The 25509-nt window shown below is 66.2% G+C and overlaps 4 protein-coding genes across 13 annotated transcripts; 2 read left to right on the top strand and 2 right to left on the bottom strand.

Moving 5' to 3' along the window:
- The first annotated feature begins 2108 nt into the window (after positions 1-2108).
- LOC310891670 (selenide, water dikinase 1-like) lies at positions 2109-7462 on the top strand. The gene is made up of 8 exons (XM_083853916.1): positions 2109-2385; positions 3101-3204; positions 3294-3401; positions 3486-3640; positions 3722-3812; positions 4414-4513; positions 5651-5863; positions 6870-7462. Exons 1-8 carry the CDS (start codon positions 2127-2129, stop codon positions 7088-7090), a joined length of 1251 nt encoding a protein of 416 aa, XP_083710042.1. The 5' UTR covers positions 2109-2126; the 3' UTR covers positions 7091-7462.
- IKBKG (inhibitor of nuclear factor kappa B kinase regulatory subunit gamma) lies at positions 7434-15542 on the bottom strand. 10 transcript variants are annotated; one of them, XM_083853907.1, is made up of 12 exons: positions 15110-15542; positions 14358-14554; positions 13686-13813; positions 13547-13594; positions 12819-12912; positions 12609-12718; positions 11607-11747; positions 10984-11080; positions 9944-10093; positions 9180-9313; positions 8643-8698; positions 7434-8560 (listed from the first exon to the last, which is right to left on the bottom strand). In XM_083853907.1, exons 1-12 carry the CDS (start codon positions 15525-15527, stop codon positions 8442-8444), a joined length of 1692 nt encoding a protein of 563 aa, XP_083710033.1. In that variant the 5' UTR covers positions 15528-15542; the 3' UTR covers positions 7434-8441. The 10 variants fall into 10 exon arrangements, with proteins under 10 accessions (XP_083710033.1, XP_083710032.1, XP_083710036.1 ...); XM_083853906.1 differs by having other exon boundaries at positions 7434-8698; XM_083853910.1 differs by having other exon boundaries at positions 7434-8698; positions 9944-10078.
- Positions 15543-16509: 967 nt separating this feature from the next.
- Positions 16510-24326, top strand: G6PD (glucose-6-phosphate dehydrogenase; the record flags this gene model as incomplete). The annotated part of the gene is given in 14 exon segments (XM_083853917.1): positions 16510-16713; positions 17504-17541; positions 18444-18552; positions 19064-19220; positions 19223-19280; positions 20483-20638; positions 21217-21342; positions 21432-21525; positions 21850-22036; positions 22416-22651; positions 23305-23381; positions 23478-23485; positions 23488-23569; positions 23965-24326. Coding segments are annotated over 14 exon segments (1623 nt in total). The 3' UTR covers positions 24056-24326.
- Positions 24327-24416: 90 nt separating this feature from the next.
- Positions 24417-25500, bottom strand: LOC310891672 (protein FAM3A-like; the record flags this gene model as incomplete). The annotated part of the gene is made up of 3 exons (XM_083853918.1): positions 24417-25098; positions 25188-25314; positions 25409-25500. Coding segments are annotated over 3 exons (318 nt in total), but the record flags the coding sequence as incomplete, so codon positions are not given.
- Positions 25501-25509: the final 9 nt, after the last annotated feature.

Here is a 25509-nt window from a genome sequence, read left to right as displayed (position 1 = left end):
GCCCCAAGGCCCCACAAATGCCCCCCAACAACCCCGTAACGCCCCCATAAATACCCCATAATGCCCCCATAAACGCCCCCAATCCCCCCATAACACCCCCCAAACCCCCATAACACCCCCCAGCCCCCCAATAAACGCCCCAAACCCCCATAAACGCCCCCAAACCCCCCCATAACACCCCCATATTGCCCAAAGGCCCCCCAACAGCCCAGTAATGCCCCCATAACACCCCCCAGCCCCCCCGTACCACCCCCCGAAACCCCCGTAACACCCCCAGCCCCCCCATAACACCCCCAGCCCCCCCCGCAAGGCCCCCCCGCTCACCGCGGTGCTGCAGCAGCAGCAGCAGGACGCAGGCGCAGCCCTTGAGCGCCTCGGCCAGCACCACGGCCGTGGTGGGCAGGAAGCGCGCCCCGGGCAGCGTGCGCACGTAGCGGATGCTCAGCACCAGCGAGGCGTTCTGCACCACCAGCACCCCCAGGCTGGCGTACTTCACCCGCCGTGAGCCTGGGGGGCGCGGGGGGGGGTCAGCGACGCCCCGCGGCCGCCCCACGGCAGCCCAAAGCCCCTTAAACCACCCCACAACCCCTTAATGCCCCTAATGCCCCTCATAACCCCCCAAAGCCCCCTTAATGCCCCCCATAAACCCCCTAGCGTCCCCCATTACCCCCCTAGCACATCCCATAACCCCCCAGTGCACCCTAAAGCCCCTTAATGCCCCCCCAACCCCCAATAATGCCTCCCATAACCCCCCCCAATGCCCCCCAGAGCGCCCAATAATGCCCCTAACGCCCCCCATAACCCCCTCAATGCCCCCACAACCCCCTTAATGCCCCTCATAACCCCCAAAGCCCCCTTAATGCCCCCATAAACCCCTAACGTCCCCATTACCCTCCTAGCACATCCCATAACCCCCCAGTGCACCCTAAAGCCCCCCTAATGCCCCCCCAGCCCCCAATAATATCCCTAATGCTCCTCCATGCCCCCCATAACCCCCTCAGTGGTCCCTTAGTGCCCCCCCTATGCCCCCATAACCCCCCCAGTGCACCCTAAGGCCCCCAATGCCCTCCCCAGCCCCCAATAATGCCCCCAATGCCCCGCATAACCCCCCAGTGCACCCTAAAGCCCCCCTAATGCCCTCCCCAGCCCCCAATAATGCCCCCAATGCCCCCCATAACCCCCTTGACGCCCCCCAAAGCCCCCATTACCACCCTAACACCCCCCATTACCCCAAAGACCCCTTAATACACCCCACAACCCCATTACCCCCCACAGCCCCATTAATGCTCCTAGTACCCCCCATAACCCCCCCAAAGCCCCCTTAATGCCCCAAACCCCCTAACGTCCCCCATTACCCCCCTAGCACACCCCATAACCCCCCAATGCCCCCACAGCCCCAATAATGCCCCCACAATCCCCGATAACCCCCCCATAACCCCCCCAATGCCCCCTAACGCCCCCCAGCACCTCCATAGCCCCCCACAGCCCCCCCCAACGCCCCCATAACGGCCTTAACGCCCCCAAGAGGCCCCAGCCCCCCCCCAATAGCCCCCCGTTACCGCCCCCCCTCACCTGTGGCCGCCGCCGGTTTCTCGCCGCCGCCGCCCCCCCCGGCGCTGCCATGGTGGCACCTGCCCGGCAACGGCGCGGCACTTCCGCATGGCGCCGCTTCCGCTTCCGGTCACCGAGAGGAAACCGCCCAGAGCGTCGCCTCTTAGGGAGGAACCATAGAGAGGACGCGGTCCTCCGAGGTGCCCGCAGCGGCCCCTGCCAATCACAGCGCTGCTCGCCGCAGCTCCTCCCGCCTCCCGTGCCACTCGCCCATCACAGCGCTGCTCGCGGCACCTCCCCCCTCGGCCACCAATCACCGCCCTCCTTGCCGCACCTCCGCCCGCCTCCCCGCTCGGCCCGCGCCTTCCTCCCTCCCTTCCCGCCCTTTCCGACGCCCCGCCCCTCTCCCCGCCCCCCTCCCCTCCCTCTGCCCAATCCCCTCTCCCCGTTCCCTCCCGCCGCCCCATCCTCCTTCCGCCCACCCAATCCGCGCCTCCCTCCCCTCACGGCCGCCCGCCAATCAGCGCGCGCCACCTCCTTTAAATGCGGGGGGCCGGCGGGGGAGCGCAGTCAAGATGGCGGCGGTGCCGTGCGGGGCTGCGCCGGGCTGCTCGGGGCCGCCCCCCCGCCGGGTACCGGCCCTTCGACCCGGCCTCGCTGGGCCTGGCCCCGGGCTGGCGCCTCACGAGCTACAGCGAGCTGCGGGGCTGAGGCTGCAAAGTGCCCCAGGAGACGCTGCTGCGGCTCCTCGAGGGGCTGGGGGGGCCCCGCACCGGGGCCGGCTCCTCGAGGGGGCCGGGGAAGGGCCCGAGGCCGGGGGGCGCCGTTCGCTCGGTGAGGAGGGGGGGGAGGGGAACGGGGGGGGAGGGAAGGAGGCAAAGGGCGGGCGGGAGCGGCAGGGGCAAAGGGCGGGGGGGGGTGGGGAAGGGGGGGGCAGAAGCTGGCACGTGGGGCTCGGGGAGCCCCCTGCTGCTTTTGGGGGGGGTCCCGGTGTCTTGAGGAGCCCCCCGGTTGTTTTTGGGGACCCCCCCGTGTCTTAGGGAGCCCCCCTGCTTGGTTTTGGGGTCCCCTGGTGTTTTGGGGAGCCCCCTGCTGGTTTCGGGGGTTCCCTGTGTCTTAGGGAGTCCCTCTGCTCGTTATTGGGGTCCCCATGTGTCATTGGGGCCCCCCTGCTCCTTACTGGGGTCTCCCCGTGTCCTTAAGCACCCCCCCATGTCTCAGGGCTCACTGTGCTTGTTTTTTTGGGGTCCTGTCCCCATTATTGGGGTCCCCCATGCCTTGGGGAGCCCCCTGCTTATTATTGGGGTCCTTCTCATCCTACAGAGCCCCCTCCTCGTTATTGGGACCCCCTGTAATTAACAGGCTCCCCCCTCATTAACAGGAGCCCCCCCTTTACTTGCGGTCTCCCGTCTCATTGGGGTCCCTCCTATTGGGATCCCTCCTCATCTCCTATCCCAACCCCCCTTTATTGGGGTCCTCTCCTTCATCGGGGGCTCCTGCCCTAATTAACACCCTGTAATTAACCCGCCCCCCCGTTAATTACCCCCAGGCATCGGCATGGACTCGTGCGTCATCCCCCTGCGCCACGGCGGCCTCTCGCTGGTGCAGACCACCGACTTCTTCTACCCGCTGGTGGAGGACCCCTACATGATGGTAACCCCCAAAAAACCCCCGAAGCGACCCCAAAAAAGCTGTGATCCCCCCTAAAACCCCCCAAAAAAACCTAAAACCCCCCAAAAAAGGGCCGCATCGCCTGCGCCAACGTGCTGAGCGACCTCTACGCCATGGGCATCACTGAGTGCGACAACATGCTGATGCTGCTCAGCGTCAGCCAGAAGATGACGGACGAGGTGAGCCCCGAAACCGCCCGAATTCGCCCCAAAACCGCCCCCCGCGAGCCCACCCCCCTGATGTGTTCCCCCCCCCGCCCCCAGGAGCGGGACAAGGTGATGCCGCTGATCGTGAAGGGCTTCCGGGACGCAGCGGAGGACGGCGGCACCTCGGTGACGGGCGGGCAGACGGCGCTGAACCCCTGGCTCATCGTGGGCGGCGTGGCCACCGTCGTCTGCCAGCCCAGCGACTTCATCATGTGCGGCTGCTGTTTTGGGGTGGTTTGGGCCTTTTTTGTGGGTTTTTGAGGCCGCCTTTTTAAGCGTCCGTGTCCCCGCAGGCCCGACAGCGCTGTGCCCGGGGACGTGCTGGTGCTCACCAAGCCCCTGGGGACGCAGGTGGCCGTCACCGCGCACCAGTGGCTGGATAACGTGAGTGGGGGGGGCCCCAAAACGGCAGGTTTTGACCCCAAAAACCCCATCTGGGGTCCCCGAGGTGTCCCCAGGGGTCTCCGAGCCACCTCGGGGGCCCCAGGAGGGCCCCGACGGGGCCAGGGGCAGCCCTTGGGGGGGGTCTCCGGTGGTCCCGGGGTTCCCAAAGGTGTCCCGAGGACATCTGAAGATGTCCCCAAGGGGTCCCTGATGTCCCCAAGGCGTCCCCAAACCCCCACTGGTGTCCCCAGCGTGTCCCCAAGCCTTGTCCCGATGTCCCCGAGCCCCCAACCCCCCCCCATAACACCCCCTCCCCTTTCCCCTTGTCTGCACACCTTGAAGGAACCAACCTGAGACCCCCCCAAATCCCCCCCAGGTGTCCCCAGTGTGTCCCCACATGTCCCCAAGCCCCCTCCCATGTCCCCAAAGTGTCCCCAAGGTGTCCCCGAGCCCCCAACACCCCCCATAGCGCCCCCTCCCCTTTCCTCTTGCCCACACACCTTGGAGGGACCACCCCGAGACCCCCCCCAGCACGTCCCCAGGTGTCCCCAGACCCTCCCCACGTGTCCCCAAATGTCCCCAACGTGTCCCCCCCCCGCAGCCGGAGCGCTGGAACAAGCTGAAGCTGGTGGTGACGCGCGAGGAGGTGGAGCTGGCCTACCAGGAGGCCATGTTCAGCATGGCCATGCTCAACCGCACCGGTACTGGGGCTCTTGGGGCTCTTGGGGCTCTTGGGGCTCTTGGGGCTCTTGGGGCTCTTGGGGCTCTTGGGGCTCTTGGGGCTCTTGGGGCTCTTGGGGCTCTTGGGGCTCTTGGGGCTCTTGGGGCTCTTGGGGCTCTTGGGGCTCTTGGGGCTCTTGGGGCTCTTGGGGCTCTTGGGGCTCTTGGGGCCGGTCGTGTTTTGGGGTCTTGGGGTGGGGTCCTGGGGCTGGGGTTGGGTGGTCGGGGCTTGGGGTTTGGGGTTGAGTTTTTGGGGTTGGGTTTGGGGGCTTGGGGGCTTGGGGTTGGGTTTTGGGTTTTCTGGGTCTGGGGGGCGGGGTCTTGGGGTTGGGTTTTGGGGTCTTGGGGGCAGGGTTTGGGGTCTGGTTTTGAGGTGTCAGGGGTGGGTCTTGGGGTCTGGGGGCTGGGTTTTGGGGGGGGTTGGGGTCTCTGGGGTCTTGGGGTCTGGGGTCTCGGGGTCTGGTTTTGAGGTGTTAGGGTTGGGTTTTGGGGCCTGGGGGTTGGGTCTGGGGGGTCGGGGTCTGGGTTTTGGGGTCTTGGGGTTGGGTCTGGGGGTCGGGGGGCCTTTGGGGGGGGGGTTGGGGTCTCTGGGGTCTCCAGGTCTGGTTTTGAGGTGTCAGGGGTGGGTTTTGGGGTCGGGGGGCCTTTTGGGGGGGGGTTGGGGTCTCGGGGCCTGGTTTCGAGGTGTCTGGGGTCTGGGTTTTGGGGTCTGGGGGTTGGGTTTTGGGGTCGGGGGGGTTGGGGTGTCTGGCGTATTGGGGCCTGGTTTCGAGGTGTCAGGGTTGGGTTTTGGGGTCTGGGGGGCCTTTGGGGGGCTTGGGGTCTCTGGGGTCTCAGGGTCTGGTTTTGAGGTGTCAGGGGTGGGTCTTGGGGTCTGGGGGGTCGGGGTCTGGGTTTTGGGGTCTTGGGGCTGGGTTTTGGGGTCGGGGTGGCCTTTGGGGGAGGGGTCTGGGGTCTTGGGGTCTTGGGGCCTGGTTTTGAGGTGTCAGGGTTGGGTTTTGGGGTCTGGGGGCCCTTTGGGGGGGGGTTGGAGTCTCGGGGCCTGATTTCGAGGTGTCGGGGGGGTGTCTCGGGGCCGGGGCCCTGTGGTCTGATGCCGTGCCCCCCCACCCCCCCAGCGGCGGGGCTGATGCACGCGTTCCACGCGCACGCGGCCACGGACGTGACGGGCTTCGGGCTGCTGGGCCATGCGCGCAACCTGGCGCGGGCGCAGCGCCACGAGGTCGCCTTCGTCATCCACAACCTGCCCCTCATCGCCGGCACCGCCGCCCTCAGCAAGGCCTGTGGGGGGCGGCCCCCCCTGCTGCAGGGCACCGCCCCCGAGACCTCGGGTATGGGCGGGGGGGCTGGGGGGACCCCGGGAAGTGGGGGGGGGTGAAACAGGGATGGGGGGGGACAGAAAGGGGGTGGGGGGGGGGTGAAACAGGGATGGGGGGGACAGAAAGGGGGTGGGGGGGTGAAACAGGGATGGGGGGGGGACAGAAAGGGGGTGGGGGGGCACAAAGGGGGTGGGGGGAGGTTTGGGGGGACCCCAGAAAGTGAGGGGGGGCAGAACGGGGATGGGGGGGCCAGAACGGGGGTGGGGGGGTGCTGGAATTGAAGGGGGGTGAAATGGGGGATGGGGGGGGGTACAAAGGGGATGGGGGAGGTTTGGGGGGGGACCCCAGAAAGTGAGGGGGGGGCAGAACGGGGATGGGGGGGCTGGAATGGGAATGGGGGGGGGGTGAAACAGGGATGGGGGATGCTGGAATTGGAGGGAAATGGGGGATGGGGGGGACCCCAAAAAGTAAGGGGGGGCCAGAATGGGGATGGGAGGGACAAAAAGGGGATGGGGGAGGAGGTTTGGGGGGAACCCCAGAAAGTGGGGGGGAGGGGACAAAATGGGGGTGGGGGGTGGTTTTGGGGTGTGGGACCCCAAAAAGTGATGGGGGGGACACACAATGGTGGGGTGCGGTTGGGGGGGGGGACTTTAAAATGGAAGGGGGGGGGTGATTAAAATTAAGGGGGGAATTTAAAATTAATTTGGGGGGGGTCCTAAAATTAATCAGGGCGTTAAAATAAATTGGGGGGCGGGTAAAAAATAAATGGGGGGGTCCTAAAATGATGTGGGGGGGTCCTAAAATGACGTGGGGGGGGGGGTCAAGGGGTTCAAATGGGGGGGGCACAAGAGGGGGGTGGAACAACCCCAACGCAGAAGGCGCTGGGTGACGGGTTGTAGGATTCCCCCCAAACCCCTATCACACCCCCCCAAACCCCTATTACACCCCCAAACCCCCCCCTGTGCCCCCCCCCACCCCCCGGGGGGGCCGTCCCTGACTCTCCGTGCCCCCCCCGCAGGCGGGCTGCTGATCTGCCTGCCCCGCGAGCAGGCGGCGCGCTTCTGCGCGGAGCTGCGGGCGCCGGGGCTGCAGGCCTGGATCGTCGGCATCGTGGAGCAGGGCCCGCGCGGCGCCCGCCTCATCGACAAGCCGCGCCTCATCGAGGTGCCCCCCCGCGGCGCCCCCGCGCCCCCCGACAGCCCCGAGGGCCCCCCCGAGCCCCCCCCAACCCGCTTCTAACCCCCCCCCCAAAATTCCCCCCGATTTCCCCAAAATTCCCCCCCTGCAGCCGCTTCCCCCAATATTTCCCCTACAAAATCCCCCCCCTACAAAATTCCCCCCCCCCCAGCGTGAAGCCCCTCCCCAAAACCCCCCCCCGGGGCGGGGAGGGGCCGAGGACCCCCCCTCTTTTTTTATGGGGGGGGTGGGGAGGATGCGGTTATTTTACGGGGGGGTGGAAAAATGGGGGCGATAAATGCCGAATTTGGGAGCGCTGCGGGGTTTGGGAGGGGGGGGCTCCGTGCCCCCTTAACGCCCCCCCGCCCCCCCCCCCCCGGGATGTTTTGGGGTAAATTCTGCACGATTTGAGAACATTCCTTGTTTATTTTTTCAGCGCGTTTCATTTTTTTTTTTCCTTGAGGGGTCTCGCTTTTTGGGGCGATTCTCCCAGGTTTTGGGTTCTGTGGAGCTTTGGGGGGATCTGCCGAGACTTTGGGGGGATTCTCTGGGATTTTGGGGCAATTTCCCGGGATTTGTGTATTTCTTAAAGGTTTTGGGGGGGGGGTCAGTTAAGGATTTTGGGAATTTCTCCCCATTCTGGGGCGATTCTCCAGGGTTTTGGGCCAATTCTCCAGCTTTTGGGGGCACTTCTTTAAGGGTTTCTCCCAGTTCTGGGGCTTTCTCCCCATTTTGGGGGGATTTTCTAGAATTTTAGGGCAGTTTTCCAAGATTCTGAGGGGACTTCCTAAAGGATTTGGGGGTTCCCTTAGGGTTTTGGGGGATTTCTCCCTGTTTTCTGGGCTTTTCCCCATTCAGGGCCAATCCTCCAGGATTTTGGGGGCGTTTTTACGGTTTTTGAGACTTTTGGGGGAGGAACTACAAGGTTTTGGGGGAAACCCTTCAAGATTTGAGGCCGTTGCCTTTGTTTTGGGGGAGATTTGCCACTTTTTGGGTCCATCTGCCTGGATTTGGGGAAAGTTCTTGAGGGAATTCTTTTGGGAGGGGACGAGATTTTGGGGGCAATTCCTGAGGTTTTGGTGAAACTCGAGGTTTTCGGAAACCTGAGGGTTTTGGGGCAATCCTTGTGGTGCCTGTTGGGTTCTGCAGGATTTTGGGGACTATTCTGCATGATTTTGGGGTGCACTCTCCAAGGACGCTCACCAAAATTAACATTTTTGGGATTTTTTTTAATGGGGGGGGGGTCACCCCCACCATTTCCAGGCCCTTCCCCGCGTGATTTTTGGCGTTTTTTCCCCCTTTTCCTCCCCAACCATTTAAACCCCCCCCCCCCCCGAATTATTGGGGGGGGGGTTGCCACCTTTCGGGGGGGGCTCCCCACATTGAGGGGGGGTCCCCAAGTCTTGCCCCCCCCTCACTTGATGCAGTCCATGACGTGGATCTGGAGCGTGTCCATGTCGGGGGCCTTGTACTGGCACTTGGGGCAGCAGAAATCCGGCTGCTCCTCGGGGGGGCGCGGGGGGCCCCCGAAACCTGCGGGGGGGGGCGCACACAGCGATGACGTCACCTCTCCTTATAGGGTTATATTTTTTTGGGGTGCCCCCCCCGTACTCACCCCCCGCCGGCGGGCGCAGCTCTGAGTGCCGGTTCCTCATCTCCTCCATGCGGGCACTGTGGGGGGGGGGGGGGGGGGGCAGACGTTTTTGGGGTGGTTTGGGGCTTTTGGGGGGGGGGGGGGGCGCAGGGAGGGGGGGGTGATCAAGGAGACTTATGGGGGGATTAAGGGGATTTGGGGGCTCCCATTATATGGGGGGGTCCCACATTTTGGGGCTAGAAGGGGGAAATCCCGCTCATTGGGGACCCAAACTTTGGGGGGGGGGACACAGTTTAGGGGGTCCCCCCCAGTTTGGGGTTTTGGGGAGGGGGTCCCCAAAATTTTGGGGTCTCGGGGGGGTCCCCAAAATTTTGGGGGCACAGAGGCCAGCAGGGTGTGAGAGGACCCCAAGGATTTTATGGGATCAGGAGGATTTGGGGGCAAGCGGGAGGATTTTGGGGGCTCAGGAGGGTTTTGGGGGCTTGGGATGACCCGGGGGGGGAGGGGGGGGTCGGCTGGCTTTTTGGGGCGAGAAGGGGGCTTTTTGGGGGTGCTGACCGCGCGGCGCCCTCGGCCTCGGCCCGCAGCTGCCGCTGGAGCTGGGCCACGGCCTCCTGCAGGGCCTCGCGCTGGGCGTGGAGCTGCTCCCGCGCCGCCCGCTCTGCCTCGAAGTCCGCCTTGAAGATGTCGGCCTGGGGGGGGGGGGGAAGTGTCCCCAAAATGTCCCCAAGGGGCCCCCAAATTGTCCCGAAAAAGTCCCCGAAAGGTCCCCAACGAGCCCTTAAAGGGTCTCTTGGGGGGGGCCCCTGAGAGTCCCAAAAGTGTCCCCCAAGCACCCCCGAAATCCCCCCGAAGTGTCCCCAAGGGTCCCCTCAAACCAAGCCCTGTCCCTTTTGGGGACCCCGTTCCCCAGTAGGGGATGGGATGGTCCCGGGGGTGCCCTTAGGGATGTCCCTGTATCCCCGGGGGGGCCCCCGTGTCCCTGTGGGGGTCCCTAAAGGTGTCCCCATTTCCCTATGGGGGTCCCTAAGGACGTCCCCGTGTCCCTGGGGGCGTCCCCGTGTCCCTGGGGGTGCCCCTAAGTGCGCCCCCATGTCCCTAAATCCCTAAAGGGGGGCATTTAGGGACATGGGGACGTCCTTAGGGACTGGGGGGGGGGTCCCTAAATCCCTAAAGGTGCCCCTAGGGGTGTCCCTAAGGGTGTCCCCATGTCCCCAGAGCGTCCCCGGGGTGTCCCCACATCCCCAAGGTGTCACTGCGGGTGCCCCAGGTGTGCCCCCATGTCCCTGGGGGTGTCCCTGGGGGTGTCCCCAGGGCCCCACCTGCGCCTGCAGCACGGGCACGGTCTCGAGGGCCGCGCGCTGCTGCTCGGCCTCGGCCTTGAGCTTGTCGATGAGCTCCTGCTTGGCCACCAGCGCCTCCTCCGCCTGCTGCAGCTGCGCCGTCACCTCCGCCAGCTGCCGCGACGCCCCCTGCCACCAACCGTGTCCCCAGGGCGCCGGCACCCGAAACCCGGCCCCCGAGACCCAAAACCCAATCCCCGAGACCCGAAACCCAACCACCACAGCCTGAAACCCGACCCCCGAGACCCAAAACCCGACCACCAAGACCCAAAACCCGACCACCAAGACCAAAAACCCGACCACCAAGACCCAAAACCCGACCGTTGAGACCCAAAACCGAATTGATGTGCCCCAAAACTTAACCCCCAAAGCCAAAACCCGACCCCCAAAGGCCCAAAACCCTAGCCCAAAGACCCGAAACCCAACCACCACAACCCAAAACCCGACCCCCGAGACCCAAAACGCAACCATTGTGACCCAAAACCCAACAGGCGGGCACCAGAACCCGACCATTGAGACCCAAAACCCCAACTCGAAGACCCAAAACCTGACCCCAGGGACCCAGAACCCGACTGGTCCTCAAAACCTGACCCCAAAGACCCAAACCCCACCACTGAGACCCAAAACCCAACCCCGAAGACTCAAAACTCAACCATTGAGACCCAAAACCTGACCCCAAGGACCCCAAAACCCGGCCCCAAAGACCCAAAATGGGGCTGGGGGACCCGAAGTGGGGCGAGGAACGACCAAAGTTGGCCAAAACGTTGCCAAGAGGACCCAAAACGGGGTCAGGAACCTCTGGAGGGATCCCAAAATGGGGTTGGGGGGACCCAAAACGGGGTCAGGGGACCCAAAATGAAACCAAGACGACCAAAACCAGTCCGAAAACAGAACCGGGGGGACCCAAAGGAGCCCCAAACCCACCCCAGCACCCCCAAAAAAAACCCAAGCAGGTCCCAACCCCCCCAAAAAACCCCAAACCCCCCAAAAAGCCCCAAACCCCCCAAAAAAACCCAAACCTGGCTGCGCTTGTCTCCCTCGAGGCTGGCCTTGATGTGGGCGTCGTACTCCTGGAAGAGGTGGTGGTACGCCACCTGCAGCTGCACCAGCTTGCGCCTGCGGGGGGGGGACGTCAGGGGCCGCCCCCCCCCCCCCCGGTGTCCCCCCACCCCCCCCGTGTCCCCATTGTCACCCCAAAGATGTCTCAGTTCTGCCCCCCCCCCAAACGTCCCCAGTTCTGTCCTCACCCCAATAACATCCCAATAAATGCACCCCCCCCCAAATAACGTCCCCATTTTTCTGTCCCCATTTGGCCCCCCCCTTTGTGACCCCCCAAAATGACTCCCCTGCTTCTGTCCCCACCCCATAACGTCCCAATAAACGCCCCCCCAATAAATGCCCCGATTCTGCCCCCCATGACGCCCCCATTTGCCCCCCCCCAATAAATGCCCCCATTCCTGTACCCCCCTGTAACACCCCCACTTTCTATCCCCCCCCCAATACTGCCCCCATCCCTGACTCCCCCCGTGGTGTCCCCCCCCCCCCGTGCCCCCACTTCTCCTTGGTGTCCCCCACCCGATAACACCCCCACTTGTCCCCCCCCCAACAAACGCCCCCATCCCTGCCCCCCCCCGCCACCCACTTCTCCTCGGTGGCCCCCTGGCGCTCGACGCGCAGCGCGGCCTCCAGGTTGGCGACCTGCAGGCGCAGCTGGTCCAGCTGCAGGCTGTGCGCCGCCGCCGCCTCCTCCAGCGCCCGGCACCGCTCGCCCGCCGCCTGCGCCCTGCGGGGACACCCGCGGCTCCCAGCGGCTCCCAGTGCTCCCAGTGCCGCCCAGCGCCGCCCGGTGTCACCCCAGGGCGTCGCCCGCTGTCACCCCACGGACACAAATAGACCCGGGGGGGGGGGCGGTGGCGCCGGCCTTGGCCACGTCACCGCCGCGGGCACGGGGACAGCCACGGCGCGGGCACGGCCCCGGGGGGTGGCTGGCCGAGGGGGGGTGGCCCCCCCCCGGGGGGGTCAAACGGGGACGGCGCCGAGGGGACAGCGCCGGGGACGTCCCTGCTCATCGCCACCAAGACGCCCCGGTTCTGTCACCCCCGCCCGTTACACCCCCATTTGTCCCCCGTCCCCCCCCAAAACGTCCCCGTTTGTGTGTCCCCCTTTGGGACACCCCCCTTTGTGCCCCCCCCATGACACCCCCAGCTCTGTCCCCCCCAAATAACGTCCCAATAAATGTCCCCCCCCCAATAATGTCCCAATTCTGCCCCCCCCAATAACACCCCCATTTCTCCCCCCCCCCCATGAGACCCCGCATGTGCCCGCCCCAATAACATCCCCATTCTTGTGTCCCTATTTGGGTCACCCCCCTTTGTGCCCCCCCCAATGACACCCCCAGCTCTGTCCCCCCCCCCAATAACGTCCCAATTCTGCCCCCCCCCATAAAAACCCCCATTTCTCCCCCCCCCCATGAGACCCCACATGTGGCCCCCCCCCAGTAACACCCCCATTTCTCCCCCCCCCCCCAATAACATCCCCGTTTTTGTGTCCCCATTTGGGTCACCCCGCTTTGTGCCCCCCCCATCACACCCCCAGCTCTGTCCCCCCCCCCAGCGACCCCCCCCCATTTGCGTGCCCCCCCCACCGCTGCTCCAGCTGCCCGCGCTCCCTGCGGCTGCTCTCCAGGCGGCTCTGGCTCTCCTGCAGCTCCCCCAGCAGCGACGTCACCTGCGCCTTCACCGACGCCTTGTCCTGCTGCGGGGGGGGGGGGGACACCGGGGGGTCCCCACGTGTCACCGGGGGGGTCCCCAAGTGTCACCGGGGGGGTCGGGGGGGGTCCCGGGGGTCACCTCACCTCCAGCTGCCGCCGCAGCGCCTGCAGCTGCGCCTCGGCCGCCCGCGCCGCCTCCTGCGCCCGCGTCTCCGCCGCTGCGCGCGCTGCGGCCAGCCTGGGGACGGCCGTGGCCCCGAGGTCCCCACGGGGTCCCCGAGGTCCCCACGGGGTCCCCAGATTCCCCACGGGGTCCCCAAGGTCCCCACGGGGTCCCCAAGGTCCCCCCGGGTGTCCCCCCAGCGTCCCCAAAGTCCCCCCAGAACTCCCGGAGCTGCAGCTCAGCCACTTGCACACCGGGTCTGGGTGGCCCCAAAGTGCCCCCAGGGTCCCCAAAGTGTCCCCAAAGTGTCCCCAAAGTGTCCCCAAAGTGTCCCCAAAACTCCTGCAGCTGCAGCTTGGCCACTTGCAAGTGGGTCTGGGTGGCCCCAAAGTCCCCCCAAGCTCCCCAAAGCGTCCCCAAAGTCCCCCCAAGGCCCCCCAAGGCCCCCCAGTGTCCCCAAATTGTCCCCACGATGTCCTCAAAGTCCCCCCAAGGTCCCCAAATTGTCCCCAAACTCCCCAAAGCGTCCCCAAAGTCCCCCCGAGCGTCCCCAAACTCCCCACAGTGCCCCCAAGGTGCCCCCAATGTCCCCAGACTGTCCCCAAAGTCTCCCCACGATGTCCCCAAAGTCCCCCCAAGGTCCCCCAAGTGTCCCCAAACTCCCCCCAAGGGTCCCCAAAGCCCCCCCCAACCCCCCCCCCCCACTCACTCAGCCTCCACAGCCGCCAGCCTCTGCCGCAGCTGCTCCGGGGAGTCCCTGGGGGCGTTTTGGGGGGCGTTGGGGGGCGTTTTGGGGCCAAAACAGCCCGTTTTGGGGCCCGGCAGCCCCCCCCCCGGCGCTGTCTCACCTGGGGGGGTCCTCCGGGGGCGCGGGGTCCGCGGGGACGTCCCCGTCCTCGCTGGGGGGGGGGGACGGCGGGGGGGGGGCTCCCTCCGGCGGGGGCTGGGGGGACCCCTCCTCGGGGCCCTCAGGGGGCTGCGGGGGCAAGGGGGGGCATGGGGGCACCCAAAGGACACCCAGGGGCACCCAATGGGGGCACCCAACAGGGACACGGAAAGGACCCAGTGGGGATACAAAGAACACCCACGGGGCACCCATGGGACACCCAGGGAGCACCCAAAGGCCACCCAGCCCAAGGGACGTCCAAGGGACACCCAGAGGGAACCCAAAGGGCACCCAAAGGCCACCCAGCCCAAGAAACACCCAACAGGCACCCAATGGGGACACCCAACGGGGACATGGGAGGGACTCAACAGGCACCCAGGGGACACCCAGGGGCACCCAAGGGACACCCAACCCAAGGGAAACACCCAACGGGCACCCAATGGGGACACCCACTGGGGACATGGAAGGGACCCAACGGGCACCCAGGGGACACCCAGGGGCACCCACAGGACACCCGAGGTACACCCAAGGGACCCAACGAGCACCCAAAGGAGACCCAGGAGACACCCAGAGGCACCTGGGGGGCACCCAAGGGACCCAACGGGCACCCAAAGGAGACCCGGGGGCCACCCACCGCGGCCGCCAGCTGCGCCAGGGCCCTGCGCAGGCGCCGGGCGTTGTCGTCGCGCTCCCTGCGCAGGCTCTCGACCAGGGCGCGGGCCTGCCCGGCGCGGCCCCGCAGCAGCTCCCGCTCGGCGCGACGCGCGGCCTGCAGCCGCCCCAGCTCCTCCAGCCGCCGCCGCACGCCCTCGCTGCTGCGCCGCAGCGCCGCTGCACCGCGCCGCCGCCCGTCAGCCCCGGGGCCTCCCAGTGCCCACCAGTGCCAACCGGTGCGCCCCCAGGCACCCCACGGGGCCCCCCAGCCACTCCCAGTGCACCCCCAGTTGCCCCAAAGGGCTCCCCAGCCGCTCCCAGTCGCCCCCAGTGCACTCCTGTTGCTCCCCAGTTACCCCCGGGGGCTCCCCTTTGTATCCCGGACCCCCGCATCCCTTCCCAGTCACGTCCCAGTGCCCCCCAGCCCCCTCCCAGTCTATCCCAGTATCCCCAGTCCCCTTCCAATCCCTCCCAGTGCCCCCCAGTCCCCCTCCACACCAATTCCAGTGCCTCCCAGTTACATCCCAGCACCCCCCAGTCCCTCCAATTCCCTCCCAGTTGCCCCCAGTCCCCTCCCAGTCCCCCCCAGCCCCCTCCCAGTCGCCCCCAGCCCCCTCCCAGTTGCCCCCAGTCGCTCCCAGTCCCCTCCCAGTTGCCCCCAGTCCCCCTCAGCCCCCTCCCAGTTGACCCCAGTCCCTCCCAGCGCCCCCCAGCCCCCCCCCCAGCGCTCACCCTTCAGCTCCCGGTTCTCCGCCAGCAGCCTCTGCACCACCTCAGGCCCCGCCCCCACCTCCACGGGGCCTCGCCCCCCGCCCCCGGCCGCCGCCGCCGCCGCGGCCTCGTCCCCGGCCGCCCCCAGCTCGGGCCCCGCCGCCGCCGCGGCCGCCGCAGCCCCGGGCCCCGCCGCCGCCGCCGCGCCCCCCCCGGGCTGCACCATGTCCGCGGGCCTCCGCCAGCGGCCGCCGCTCATCCGGGAGCGCCCGGCGGGGCCGGGGCCGGCGCCGGGGCCCGTGAGCGTGCAGGGCCCGTGGCCGCCGCCGCGCCGCCCTCGGCGCTTCTGCCCGCTTCCGCCTTCCGCCGGAAGCGGAACCAGCGCGCCGCGCTTCCGGCTGGGCGCGAAGTGGGCGGGGTGATGACGCCACGCCCCCATGGGGTAATCCGATTGGGCGCGCCCCCGTAAGGGAGCGGCGCCGGCCCCGCCCCGCTTCTTTGCTATTGGTTGCGAGGCGCGAGGCGCGGCGGGGATTGGCTGGCGGGCCGCGGAGGGGGCGGGGCCTGCCGGGGGGTAAATGGGGAGCCGCGCGAGCGTGCGGGGAGCGGCGGGGCCGGAGCCTGCAGGTGGGGGGGGGGGAGGGGGCAAATAAGGGGGGGCAATTAAAGGGGGGTGAGGGGGCACGGGGTGGGCAATTAAGGGCTGATTAGGGGTTAATTAGAGGCTGGGGGGCAATTGGGGGCTAATTAGGGGCTGAGAGGGGCAATTAGGGGGGCAATTAGAGGCGGTAGGGGGCAGTTGAGGGGGCTGGGGGGCAATTAGGGGGCTAAGGGTGACAAATGGGGGGGTAGGGGGCAATTGGGGGCTAATTAAGGGCCGGGAGACGCAATTAGGGGGCGGGGGGGCAGTTGTGGGGGGGTAATTGGGGGCTGGGAGGGGCAACCGGAGGGGTTAGGGGGCAACTAAGGGGCTGGGGGGCAACTAAGGGGCTGGGGGGGGGCAGATGGGGGGGTTGTGGGGGGCAGATGGGGGGTTGTGGGGGGCAGATGGGGGGGGTTGTGGGGGTAATTAGGGGAGTTGAAGGTTGGGGGAGTAACTTGGGGGGGGAAGAGGGTAATTAAGGGATCGGGGGGGGAGTTGAGGGGTTGGGGGGAATTGGGGGGTGAGGGGGGCAATTAGGGCGCGGTGGGGGGGTTAAGGGGAATGGGGGGGTAGAAGGGGGCAATGGAGATGCGGGGGGGCAATGGGGGGGCATTAGGGGGCAAGTTACACCGGGAGGGGGGGCAAATTAAACATTGGGGGGGCAATTAGATCGGGGGGGGGGGGTTGGGGGGGGCGACGGAGGGGTTGGGGGGGGCGGCCGAGGGGTTGGGGGGCAAGTAGAGCCCGGGGGGGGGCAAATTGGGGGGGTTTGGGGGGTATGGGGGGGCAGTTGGGGTATGGGGGGGACAGCGGGGGGTCGGGGGGGGGCCGTCGCGGTGCTGAGGGGGGGCCGTGCCCCGTGCCCCCCCCCAGGCGCCATGCGGGGCTGAGCCGCTCGGAGGTGTGCGGGCTGCTGCGGCAGGAGCTGAGCCGCGACGGCGCCTTCGGGGAGCCCCACGCCTTCGTCATCTTCGGCGCCTCCGTGAGGGGGGGCCCGGGGGGGGCACCGGGGCGGGTGGGGGAGGGGGGGGGCAATAAGGGCCGGGGGGGGGTAAGGGGGGGGGATGTGGGGGGTAATAAGGGCCTGGGGGGGTAAGGAGGGGGGTAAGGGGGAAGTGGGGGGGTAAATAAGGGCCTGGGGGGGATAAGGGGGGGGTGAGGGGGGGATGTGGGGGGGTAAATAAGGGCCGGGGGGGGTAAGGGGGGGGAAATAGGGGCTGGGGGGCTGGGGGGCAAATAAGGGGCGGGGGGGGGAGATGGGGGGCATTACGGGGGTAAATAAGGGCCGGGGGGCAGCATGGGGGGGTCGTGGGGCAATTAGGGGCTGGGGAGGGCACCGCGGGGGGGCAATTGGGGCGGGGAGGGCAGTTGGAGGCGTGTCGGGGGGGGCAGTTGGGGGCGGGGGGGGGGGGGGGCAGGGATGAGGAAGCTCCCAGGGCCCCCCCGGGGTGGCCCCGCCCGGCCCCGCCCCCGCCCCGTTGCCCAACCTCGAAGCCCCGCCCCCTTTCCCGGCCAAGCCCCCGCCCACCCGACCAAGCCCCGCCCCCTTTCGCGGCCAAGCCCCGCCCACCCTTCCCGCGAGGCCCCGCCCCCCATTAGGCCCCGCCCCCATCACCCCACGGGGCGGGGCCCCTCTGACCTGGAGCGCCCCCGGTGGGGGGGGGGGGGGGGGGGCGGGGTTGGGGTTTTGGCGGCTTTGGGGTTTTGGGGTTCCCTTTTCTTGTTTGTTTTGGTTTTTCCCAATTTCTGAGGGTTTCGCCCCATTTCCGCAGGGGGACCTGGCCCGGAAGAAGATCTACCCCACCATCTGGTAGGGGCAGCGCTGACCCCGGGGGGGGGGGGCACCGGTGACCCTATAGATTTGGGGTCAGCAGTGGCCCTATGGATTTGGGGACACTCCTATGGGTTTGGGGTCAACGATGGCCCTATAGATTTGGGGACACCGATGGCCCTGTAGGTTTGGGGTCACCATGGGGACACCAATGGTCTTATAGATTGGGGACACCATGGGGACACTGATGACCCTATAGATTTGGGGACACCGGTGACCCTACAGATTTGGGGGGTGACGATGGCCCCTATAGATTTAGGGACACCCCTATGGGTTTGGGGTCAATGATGACCCATAGATTTGGTGGCACCGATGACCCTATAGGTTTGGGGCACCATGGGGACACCGGTGATCCTATAGGATTGGGGTCAGCAGTGACCCTATAGATCTGGGGACACCCCTATGGGGTTGGGGCCACTGGTGACCCTATAGATTTGGGGACAACAATGACCGTATAGGTCGGGACAACAACATGACCCTATAGGTTTGGGACACCATGGGGAGAACACCATGACCCTATAGGTTTGGGGACACTCCTATGAGTTTGGGGACACTGCTGACCCTATAGATTTGGGGACGACGATGACCTCGTAGGTTTGGGGACAACGATGGTCCTATAGATTTGGGGCTGTCCCTGTGGGGTTAGGGTCATTATGGGGACACCGATGACCCTATAGGATTGGGGACACCCCGGGGCCATCCCTATGGGTTTGGGGCCATTATGGGGACACCGATGACCCTATAGGATTGGGGACGCCCCGGGGCCATCCCTATGGGTTTGGGGCCATCCCTATGGGTTGGGGCCACCTGGGGGGTCGGGGACATTTATGGGGCCGCCCTTGGGGTGGGGGCGGTTACGGGTCACCCGTGGGGTCCCGCAGGTGGCTGTTCCGCGACGGGCTCCTCCCCGACGCCACCTTCGTGGTCGGCTTCGCGCGCACGCAGCTGACGGTGGCGCAGCTCCGCGAGCAGACGCTGCCCTACATGAAGGTACGGGGCCGCCCCAAAAACCCGCCCCCGCCCCGCGGCCCCAAAAGCCCCGCACCGCCCCCAAGGGTCCCCGGGGACCCCCTGCTCCTGGCGACCACATAACGCCCCCTGTGACCCCCCTCCTGACCTCGTGACCCCTCCAAAAAGCCCCGACCCTATAAGACAGCGCAATCCCACAACATCCCTTATAGGATTTCCCCCGTTGCTCTGACCCCGTAAGACCTATCGGGACCGTTCCACCTCCAGTGACCCCGTACCCCCTCCCTGCACTCCATATCGTCCCATTTGGCCACCCCCCAGACCCCATAACCCCCCAGACCCCATAACCCCCCAACCCTATAACAGACACCGCAATCCCACAACATCCCTTATAGGATTTCCCCCGTCGCTCTGACCCCGTAAGACCTATCGGGACCGTTCCACCTCCAGCGGCCCCGTACCCCCTCCCCGCACCCCGTAACGCCCCCGTTCACCCCCCCCGGGACCCACCCCCCGCCCGGTGTCCCCGCAGGCGGCGCCGTCGGAGCAGGCGCAGCTGGAGGCGTTCTTCGGGCGGCAGAGCTGGGTGCGGGGGCAGTACGGGGACCCCGAGGCGTTCCGGCGCCTGGACGCCCACCTGCGGGCGCTGCCGGGGGGGCCGCGCGCCCACCGCCTCTTCTACCTGGCGCTGCCCCGGGGGTCTACGCCCCCGTCACCCGCCACATCCGCCAGGCCTGCATGGGCGACGGGTACGGGGGGGGGCTTTTGGGGTCGGGGGGAATGGGGGGGGCTGGGGGCATTGGGGGTATTGGGGGTATTAGGGCTGGGGGGGGCATTGGGGGAGATTTGGGGTATTAGGGCTGGGGGGGGAATTGGGGCAGTTGGGGGAGATTTAGGGTATTGAGGCTGGGGGAGATATGGGGGGGATTTGGGGTATTGGGGGCATTTGGGGTATTGGGGGGGGTATTGGGGACTATTGGGGGCATTTGGGGTATTGGGGCTGGGGGGGTATTGGGGCATTTGGGGTATTGGGGGGGTATTGGGGGGTATTCGGGGCATTTGCGGTATTGGGGCTGGGGGGGTATTGGGGGTATTGGGGGCATTTTGGGGGGAATTGGGATATTGGGGGGGACATTGGGGGGATATGGGGGGATTTGGGGTATTGGGGGCATTTGGGGTATTAGGGCTGGGGGGCATTGGGGCAATTGGGGGGATTTGGGGTATTGGGGGCGTTTGGGGTATTGGGGCTGGGGGGGGCATTGGGGCAATTGGGGGGGATTTGGGGTATTGGGGGCATTTGGGGTATTGGGGCTAGGGGAGCATTGGGGCTATTGGGGGGTATTGGGGGCATTTTGGGGGGATTTGGGTTATTGGGGTGGGGGGGATATTGGGGGGATTTGGGGTATTGGGGTGGGGGGGACATTCGGGGGGGCATTGGGGGGAGATTGGGGGCGTTTGGGGTGTTAGGGCTGGGGGGGCATTGGGGCATTTGGGGGGGATTTGGGGTATTGGGGGCGTTTGGGGTATTGGGGATGTTGGGGGGTTGTTGGAGCTGGGGGGCATTGGGGACATTGGGGACGGGGGGGTTCTCCCTGGGATTTTTGGGGGGGTTCTCCCTGGGATTTTTGGGGGGGTTCTCCCTGTTTTTTGGGGGGGTTCTCCCTGTTTTTTGGGGGGGTTCTCCCTGTTTTTTTATGGGTTTCTCTTAGGGATTTTGGGGGGGGGGGGTTCTCCATGTTTTTTTTTATGGGTTTCTCCTTTTTTATTAATGGGTTTTTATTTGGGATTTTTTTGGGGGGGTTATCTCCGGGCTTTTTTGGGGGGATTCTCCCTGTTTTTTTTAATGGGTTTCTTCCTGGGATTTCTTTGGGGGGTTTCTCCCTGGGCTTTTTTTGGGGGGCTTCTCCCTGGGACTTTTGGGGTTCCCCACCCCCCCCCCCCGTGCCCGCAGGTGGAACCGGGTGATCGTGGAGAAGCCGTTCGGGCGCGACCTGGCGAGCTCGGCGGCGCTGTCGGAGCACCTCGGGGCGCTCTTCGGCGAGGAGCAGATCTACCGCATCGACCACTACCTGGGCAAGGAGATGGTGCAGAGCCTCATGGTGCTCAGGTGGGGGGGGGTTGGGGTCCGGGGGGGGCGGTTTGGGGGCGGGGGAGGGGGGTTTGGGGTCAGGGGAAGGCTCGGGGTCCGGGGTTTGGGGTTTTGGGGGTGGTCCAGGGGGTGTCCTGGGGGTTCGCTGTGGAGAACCCCACAAAATGGCCGGGGTTCTCCATGGGGTTCTCCATGGGTTCTCCTTGGGGTCTTCTTGGGGTTCTCCATGGGTTTTGGGGGGGTTTCATGTTTTTTGGGGGTTCTCCTTGGGGTCTTCTGGGGGTTCTTCATGGAGAACCCCACAAAATGCCCGTGGTTCTCCTTGGGATCTTCTTGGGGTTCTCCATGGGTTTTTGGGGGTTCTTCATGTTTTTTGGGGGGTTCTCCATGGGGGTCTCCATGGAGTCTTCTGGGATTCTCCATGGGGTTTTCTCCATGAGCATTTTGGGGGGGGCTCTCCATAGTTTTTTTGTGGGGTTCTCCGTTGGGTTCTCCATCATGGGGTCTTCTGGGGGTTCTCCACGTCTTTTTTATGGGATTCTCCCCGTGGAGCACCCCACAACTCCCCCCCCCCCCACCTCCTCACGGCCCCGTAGGTTCGGGAACCGCATCTTCGGCCCCATCTGGAACCGGGACAACGTGGCCTGCGTGGTGCTGACCTTCAAGGAGCCCTTCGGCACCGAGGGCCGCGGGGGCTACTTTGACGACTTCGGCATCATCCGGTGGGTTGGGGGGGGGGGCGCCGTGACGTCATCGTCCCCCCCGGTGACGTCATCGCTGGCCCCGGTGACGTCATCGCCGGTTCCCGCAGGGACGTGATGCAGAACCACCTCCTGCAGATGCTCTGCCTGGTGGCCATGGAGAAGCCGGCCTCCACCAACCCCGATGACGTGCGGGACGAGAAGGTGGGCGTCCCCGGCGTGTCCCCGGCGTGTCCCCAAGGTGTCCCCATGGTGTCCCCAGTGGCCTTTGCCCCAATGATGCCACCCCATGGCTGTGTCCCCAGTGGCCACCACCCCAATGACGTGTCCCCAGTGGCCACCACCCCGACAATGTGTCCCCAGTGGCCACCAACCCCATGGCCACCTCCCCATGGCCGTGTCCCCAATGGCCACCACCCCAACGATGTGTCCCCAGTGGCCACCAACCCCATGGCCGTGTCCCCAGTGACCACCACCCCACGGCTGTGTCCCCGCGGCCCCCACCCCGTGACGTGTCCCCACCCGCAGGTGAAGGTCCTGAAGTGCATCAGCCCGGTGCAGCTGGAGGACGTGGTGCTGGGCCAGTACGTGGGCAACCCCGACGGCCCCGAGGACGCCCGCAAGGGCTACCAGGACGACCCCACCGTGCCCCCCGGCTCCACCACCGCCACCTTCGCCGCCGCCATCCTGCGGGTGGACAACGAGCGCTGGGACGGTGAGGTCGGGGTGACGCCGCCAATGGGTGACGCCGCCAATGGGTGACGCCGCCAATGGGTGACGCTGCCAATGGGTGATGACGTCAATGGGTCATGCCAGTGGGTGGTGATGGCAATGGGTGAAGCCATCAGTGGGTGATGCTGTCAATGGGTGATGATGCCAGTGGGTGACACGGCCAATGGGTGATGACACCAATGGGTGACGGCGTCAATGGGTGTCATCAATGGGTGACACGGCCAATGGGTGATGACGCCATTGGGTGACACCAATGGGTGACGTTGCCAACGGGTACCATGGGTGACACCGCCAATGGGTGACACCACCAATGGGTGATGTCCCCAACGGGTGACATCCTCAATGGCCCCCCCCCGCCCCAGGCGTCCCGTTCGTCATGCGGTGCGGGAAGGCGCTGAACGAGCGCAAGGCCGAGGTGCGGCTGCAGTTCCGCGAGGTCCCCGGGGACATCTTCGGGCGGCAGTGCAAGCGCAACGAGCTGGTGGTGCGCGTCCAGCCCGACGAGGCCGTCTACACCAAGCTGATGACCAAGAAGCCCGGGATGTTCCTCAGCCCCGAGGAGTCGGAGCTCGACCTCACCTACGGCAGCCGCTACAAGGTGCGGGGCCCCAAAACCCCTCTGCCAAAACTGGGGGGAAGGGGAGACCCCAAAACCCTCGGGGAAGGTTAGGGGAGATGGGGCTCCGAGGGGTATGGAGACCCCAAAACCCTCGGGGAAGGTTAGGGGAGATGGGGCTCCAAGGGGTATGGAGACCCCCAAAACCGCTCAAGTATTATGGGAGATGGGGCCCCCCAATAGGATGTGGAGACCTCAAAACTCCGTCAAGTTTTATGGGACGTGGGTGCCAAATGGGTACGGAGACCCCAAAAACCTCCATTAAAGTGTCACGAGAGAGGAGGCTCCCAGTAGGGCATGGAGACCCCGAATTTCTGTTAGGTGTTATGGGGCAGGGAGCTCCAAAGGGGCACGGAGACCCCAAACCCATTGTTCTGAAGAAGGGGCTCCCAATAGGGGGCGCGGAGACCCCAAAACCAGTGGGGTATTGTTACGGGACGTGGGGCTCCCAGTCGGGGATGGAGACCCCAAAAACCTCCCTCCGGGACTTGGGGCTCCCCAGGTGCATGGAGACCCCCAAAAACCTACCGTGGGGCGACCCCAAAGCCTGCGGCAAAAGCTGGAGCTGCTGGGGCTCCAAACCACGCGTAAAAACCCCAAAATCCCCCAGAATCACCCCATTTCCCCCCCCGCAGGACGTGAAGCTGCCGGACGCCTACGAGCGCCTGATCCTCGACGTCTTCTGCGGGAACCAGATGCACTTCGTGCGCAGGTGGGGACCGGCGGGGGGGGCTGGCGATTTTGGGGTGAAATTCGAGGATTTCGGGTCTCTCCCGTGGCTGATTTTTTTGGGATTTCCTCCCCCCAGTGACGAGCTGCGGAGGCCTGGCGCATCTTCACCCCGCTGCTGCACACCATCGAGGAGAGGAAGGAGAAACCCATCCCCTACCTCTACGGCAGGTGTGGGGCGGGCACTTGTGGGGCGCCGTGGGGCAGGGCTGAGGAAGGTGGGATCGCCACGGGGAACCATGGGGCAGGGGGGTTTGGGGGGTGGGGGGGGAGTTATAGGGTGGGAATTGGGTGGGGGGCGATGCTATGGGGTGATGCAGGGGAGGGGGGCGGCTATGGGGCAGATAATGGGGTTACGGGGGAGCTATGGGGCAGAAGGGAGTGGGTTATGGGGCTGTTGGATGGGGGGGGGGTCTGTGGGGCAGATTATAGGGTTGCGGGCACATAATGGGGTTATGGGGCAGGTTGGGGGGGGGGGGGGGGGTGCTACGGGGCTGTGGCTTCCCAGGGGGTGGGGAGGGCTCCGCGGGGCGCTATGGGGCCGCCCCCTAACCTGTGCCCCACAGCCGGGGCCCGGCGGAGGCGGACGAGCTGCTGAAGCGCGCCGGCTTCCTCTACGAGGGCACCTACCGCTGGGTCAACCCCCACAAGCTCTGAGCCCCCCCCGCCCCCCCCCCGCCCCCCCCACAACACTCCCGGCCCCACGGCGATGGGGTCCCCCTGCCTGGGGGGGGGGGGGGCTGTGGCGCCCCATATCCTGCCCCATAGCTCCCCTCGTCCTGCCCCATAGCTCCCCCCAGCCCCCCGTCCTGCCCCACAGCCACCTCCAAGCTGGGACCAAAGCACCCCCTAATTAACCCCCCCCCCCAGGCACCTCATTAGCCCCAAATCCTAATTAAACCCTAAGCCTTCATCCCCTCGCCCCAAATTGCCCCCCCCTTTTAATTAACCCCCCATTTATTTCCTCCCCCCTTTAATCACCGCCAGTTTAATTACTCCCCCTTTTAATTAACCCCTGTTTAATTACCCCCCCCCCACGCACTTAGGGGGCAGCCCCCCCATTACCCAAAGACGCTGACCGCCCACTGTGGCCCAGCCTTTATTTATGGGGGGGGGGCACACAATGGGGGGGGGGCACATAACAGAGAACAAACAATGGGATGCAAACAATGGGGGGGGAACAAAAGGGGGGGAGGGGGGGCACACAGGGACCCAGCCCCGTGCCCCCCCCCCCCCCCATAAAGCCCCTGCCCCATAGCGGGAACCCCACAGCGAGGTCGACCCCTATGGGGGCTTCAAGCCCCCCCCCTGCTATGGGGCTGGGGACCCCCGCTATGGGGCCAACCCCACCGCTATGGGACTGGGGTCCCTGCTATGGGGCTTCAGGTCCCACCGCTATGGGGCCGGAGCCCCCCTGCTATGGGGCTGAGGACCCCTTGCTATGGGGCCAGGCCCCCCGCTATGGGGCCGATCCCACCACTATGGGGCCGGAGCTCCCCCCCGCTATGGGGCCGATCCCACCACTATGGGGCCGGAGCTCCCCCCCGCTATGGGGCCAGCCCCCCCGCCATGGGGCCGCCCCCCCCCCCCCCCCCAGCAGCTCAGGGGGGCTCGGCGCCCCGCCGCGGGATGCACCCCTCCATCTCCAGCGCCTCCGGCCACCCCTCGTACTTGTTGGCCCCGCGGCTGTTCTTCACGTGCTGCATTTTCGGGGCAAAAAACGTCAGAATCGGGACCGCGAGCCCCTCCCCTGGACCCCCCCCCCCCCCCCAAAAAAAAATCCGGGCACCTGCTCGAAGGGGCTGCGCTCGCGGACCCCCTTGGCCCCCACGAAGACCCAGCTGTCGCGGAAGCCCAGCTCCCCCGCGGCGCCGCTGCCCAGCTCGGCCAGGAGCCGCCGCGACTCCTCCGTCAGCCTGGGGGGGTGGGGGGCACCCCTCATTATTTTGGGGACCCCCCCCAATTAATTATTCCCCCCCCCCCCCATGGTGTTGGGAGCCCCCCCCTTACTTGGTGGCGGGGTCGTCGTAGGAGGCCACCAGCACCAGGGTCCCCTCGTGGAGCGGGCGCAGGAATTTGAGGAGCTCGGTGACGTCTTTGGGGGGAAAAGG

The sequence above is a fragment of the Anser anser genome (assembly GCF_964211835.1).
Source record: "Anser anser genome assembly, contig: HAP1_SCAFFOLD_635, whole genome shotgun sequence".
NCBI lineage: Eukaryota > Metazoa > Chordata > Aves > Anseriformes > Anatidae > Anser > Anser anser.
The sequence above is the reverse complement of the archived record's forward strand: the minus strand, read 5'-3'. Positions and strand labels throughout refer to the sequence as shown.

What these genes read in the sequence shown, in the direction of transcription:
- IKBKG (XM_083853906.1), bottom strand. Translation starts at nt 15,527, where the DNA reads ATGGGGGCGTGGCGTCATCACCCCGCCCACTTCGCGCCCAGCCGGAAG. An exon ending in GGAGAACCGGGAGCTGAAGG is followed by an intron (nt 14,555 to 15,109) that starts GTGAGCGCTGGG and finishes GGCGCGGTGCAG; the next exon opens with CGGCGCTGCGGCGCAGCAGC. An exon ending in GAGGCCGAGGGCGCCGCGCG is followed by an intron (nt 8,699 to 9,179) that starts GTCAGCACCCCC and finishes CCCCCCCCACAG; the next exon opens with TGCCCGCATGGAGGAGATGA.
- LOC310891670 (XM_083853916.1), top strand. Translation starts at nt 2,127, where the DNA reads ATGGCGGCGGTGCCGTGCGGGGCTGCGCCGGGCTGCTCGGGGCCGCCC. An exon ending in CGGGGGGCGCCGTTCGCTCG is followed by an intron (nt 2,386 to 3,100) that starts GTGAGGAGGGGG and finishes AATTACCCCCAG; the next exon opens with GCATCGGCATGGACTCGTGC. An exon ending in GCCAGAAGATGACGGACGAG is followed by an intron (nt 3,402 to 3,485) that starts GTGAGCCCCGAA and finishes CCCCGCCCCCAG; the next exon opens with GAGCGGGACAAGGTGATGCC.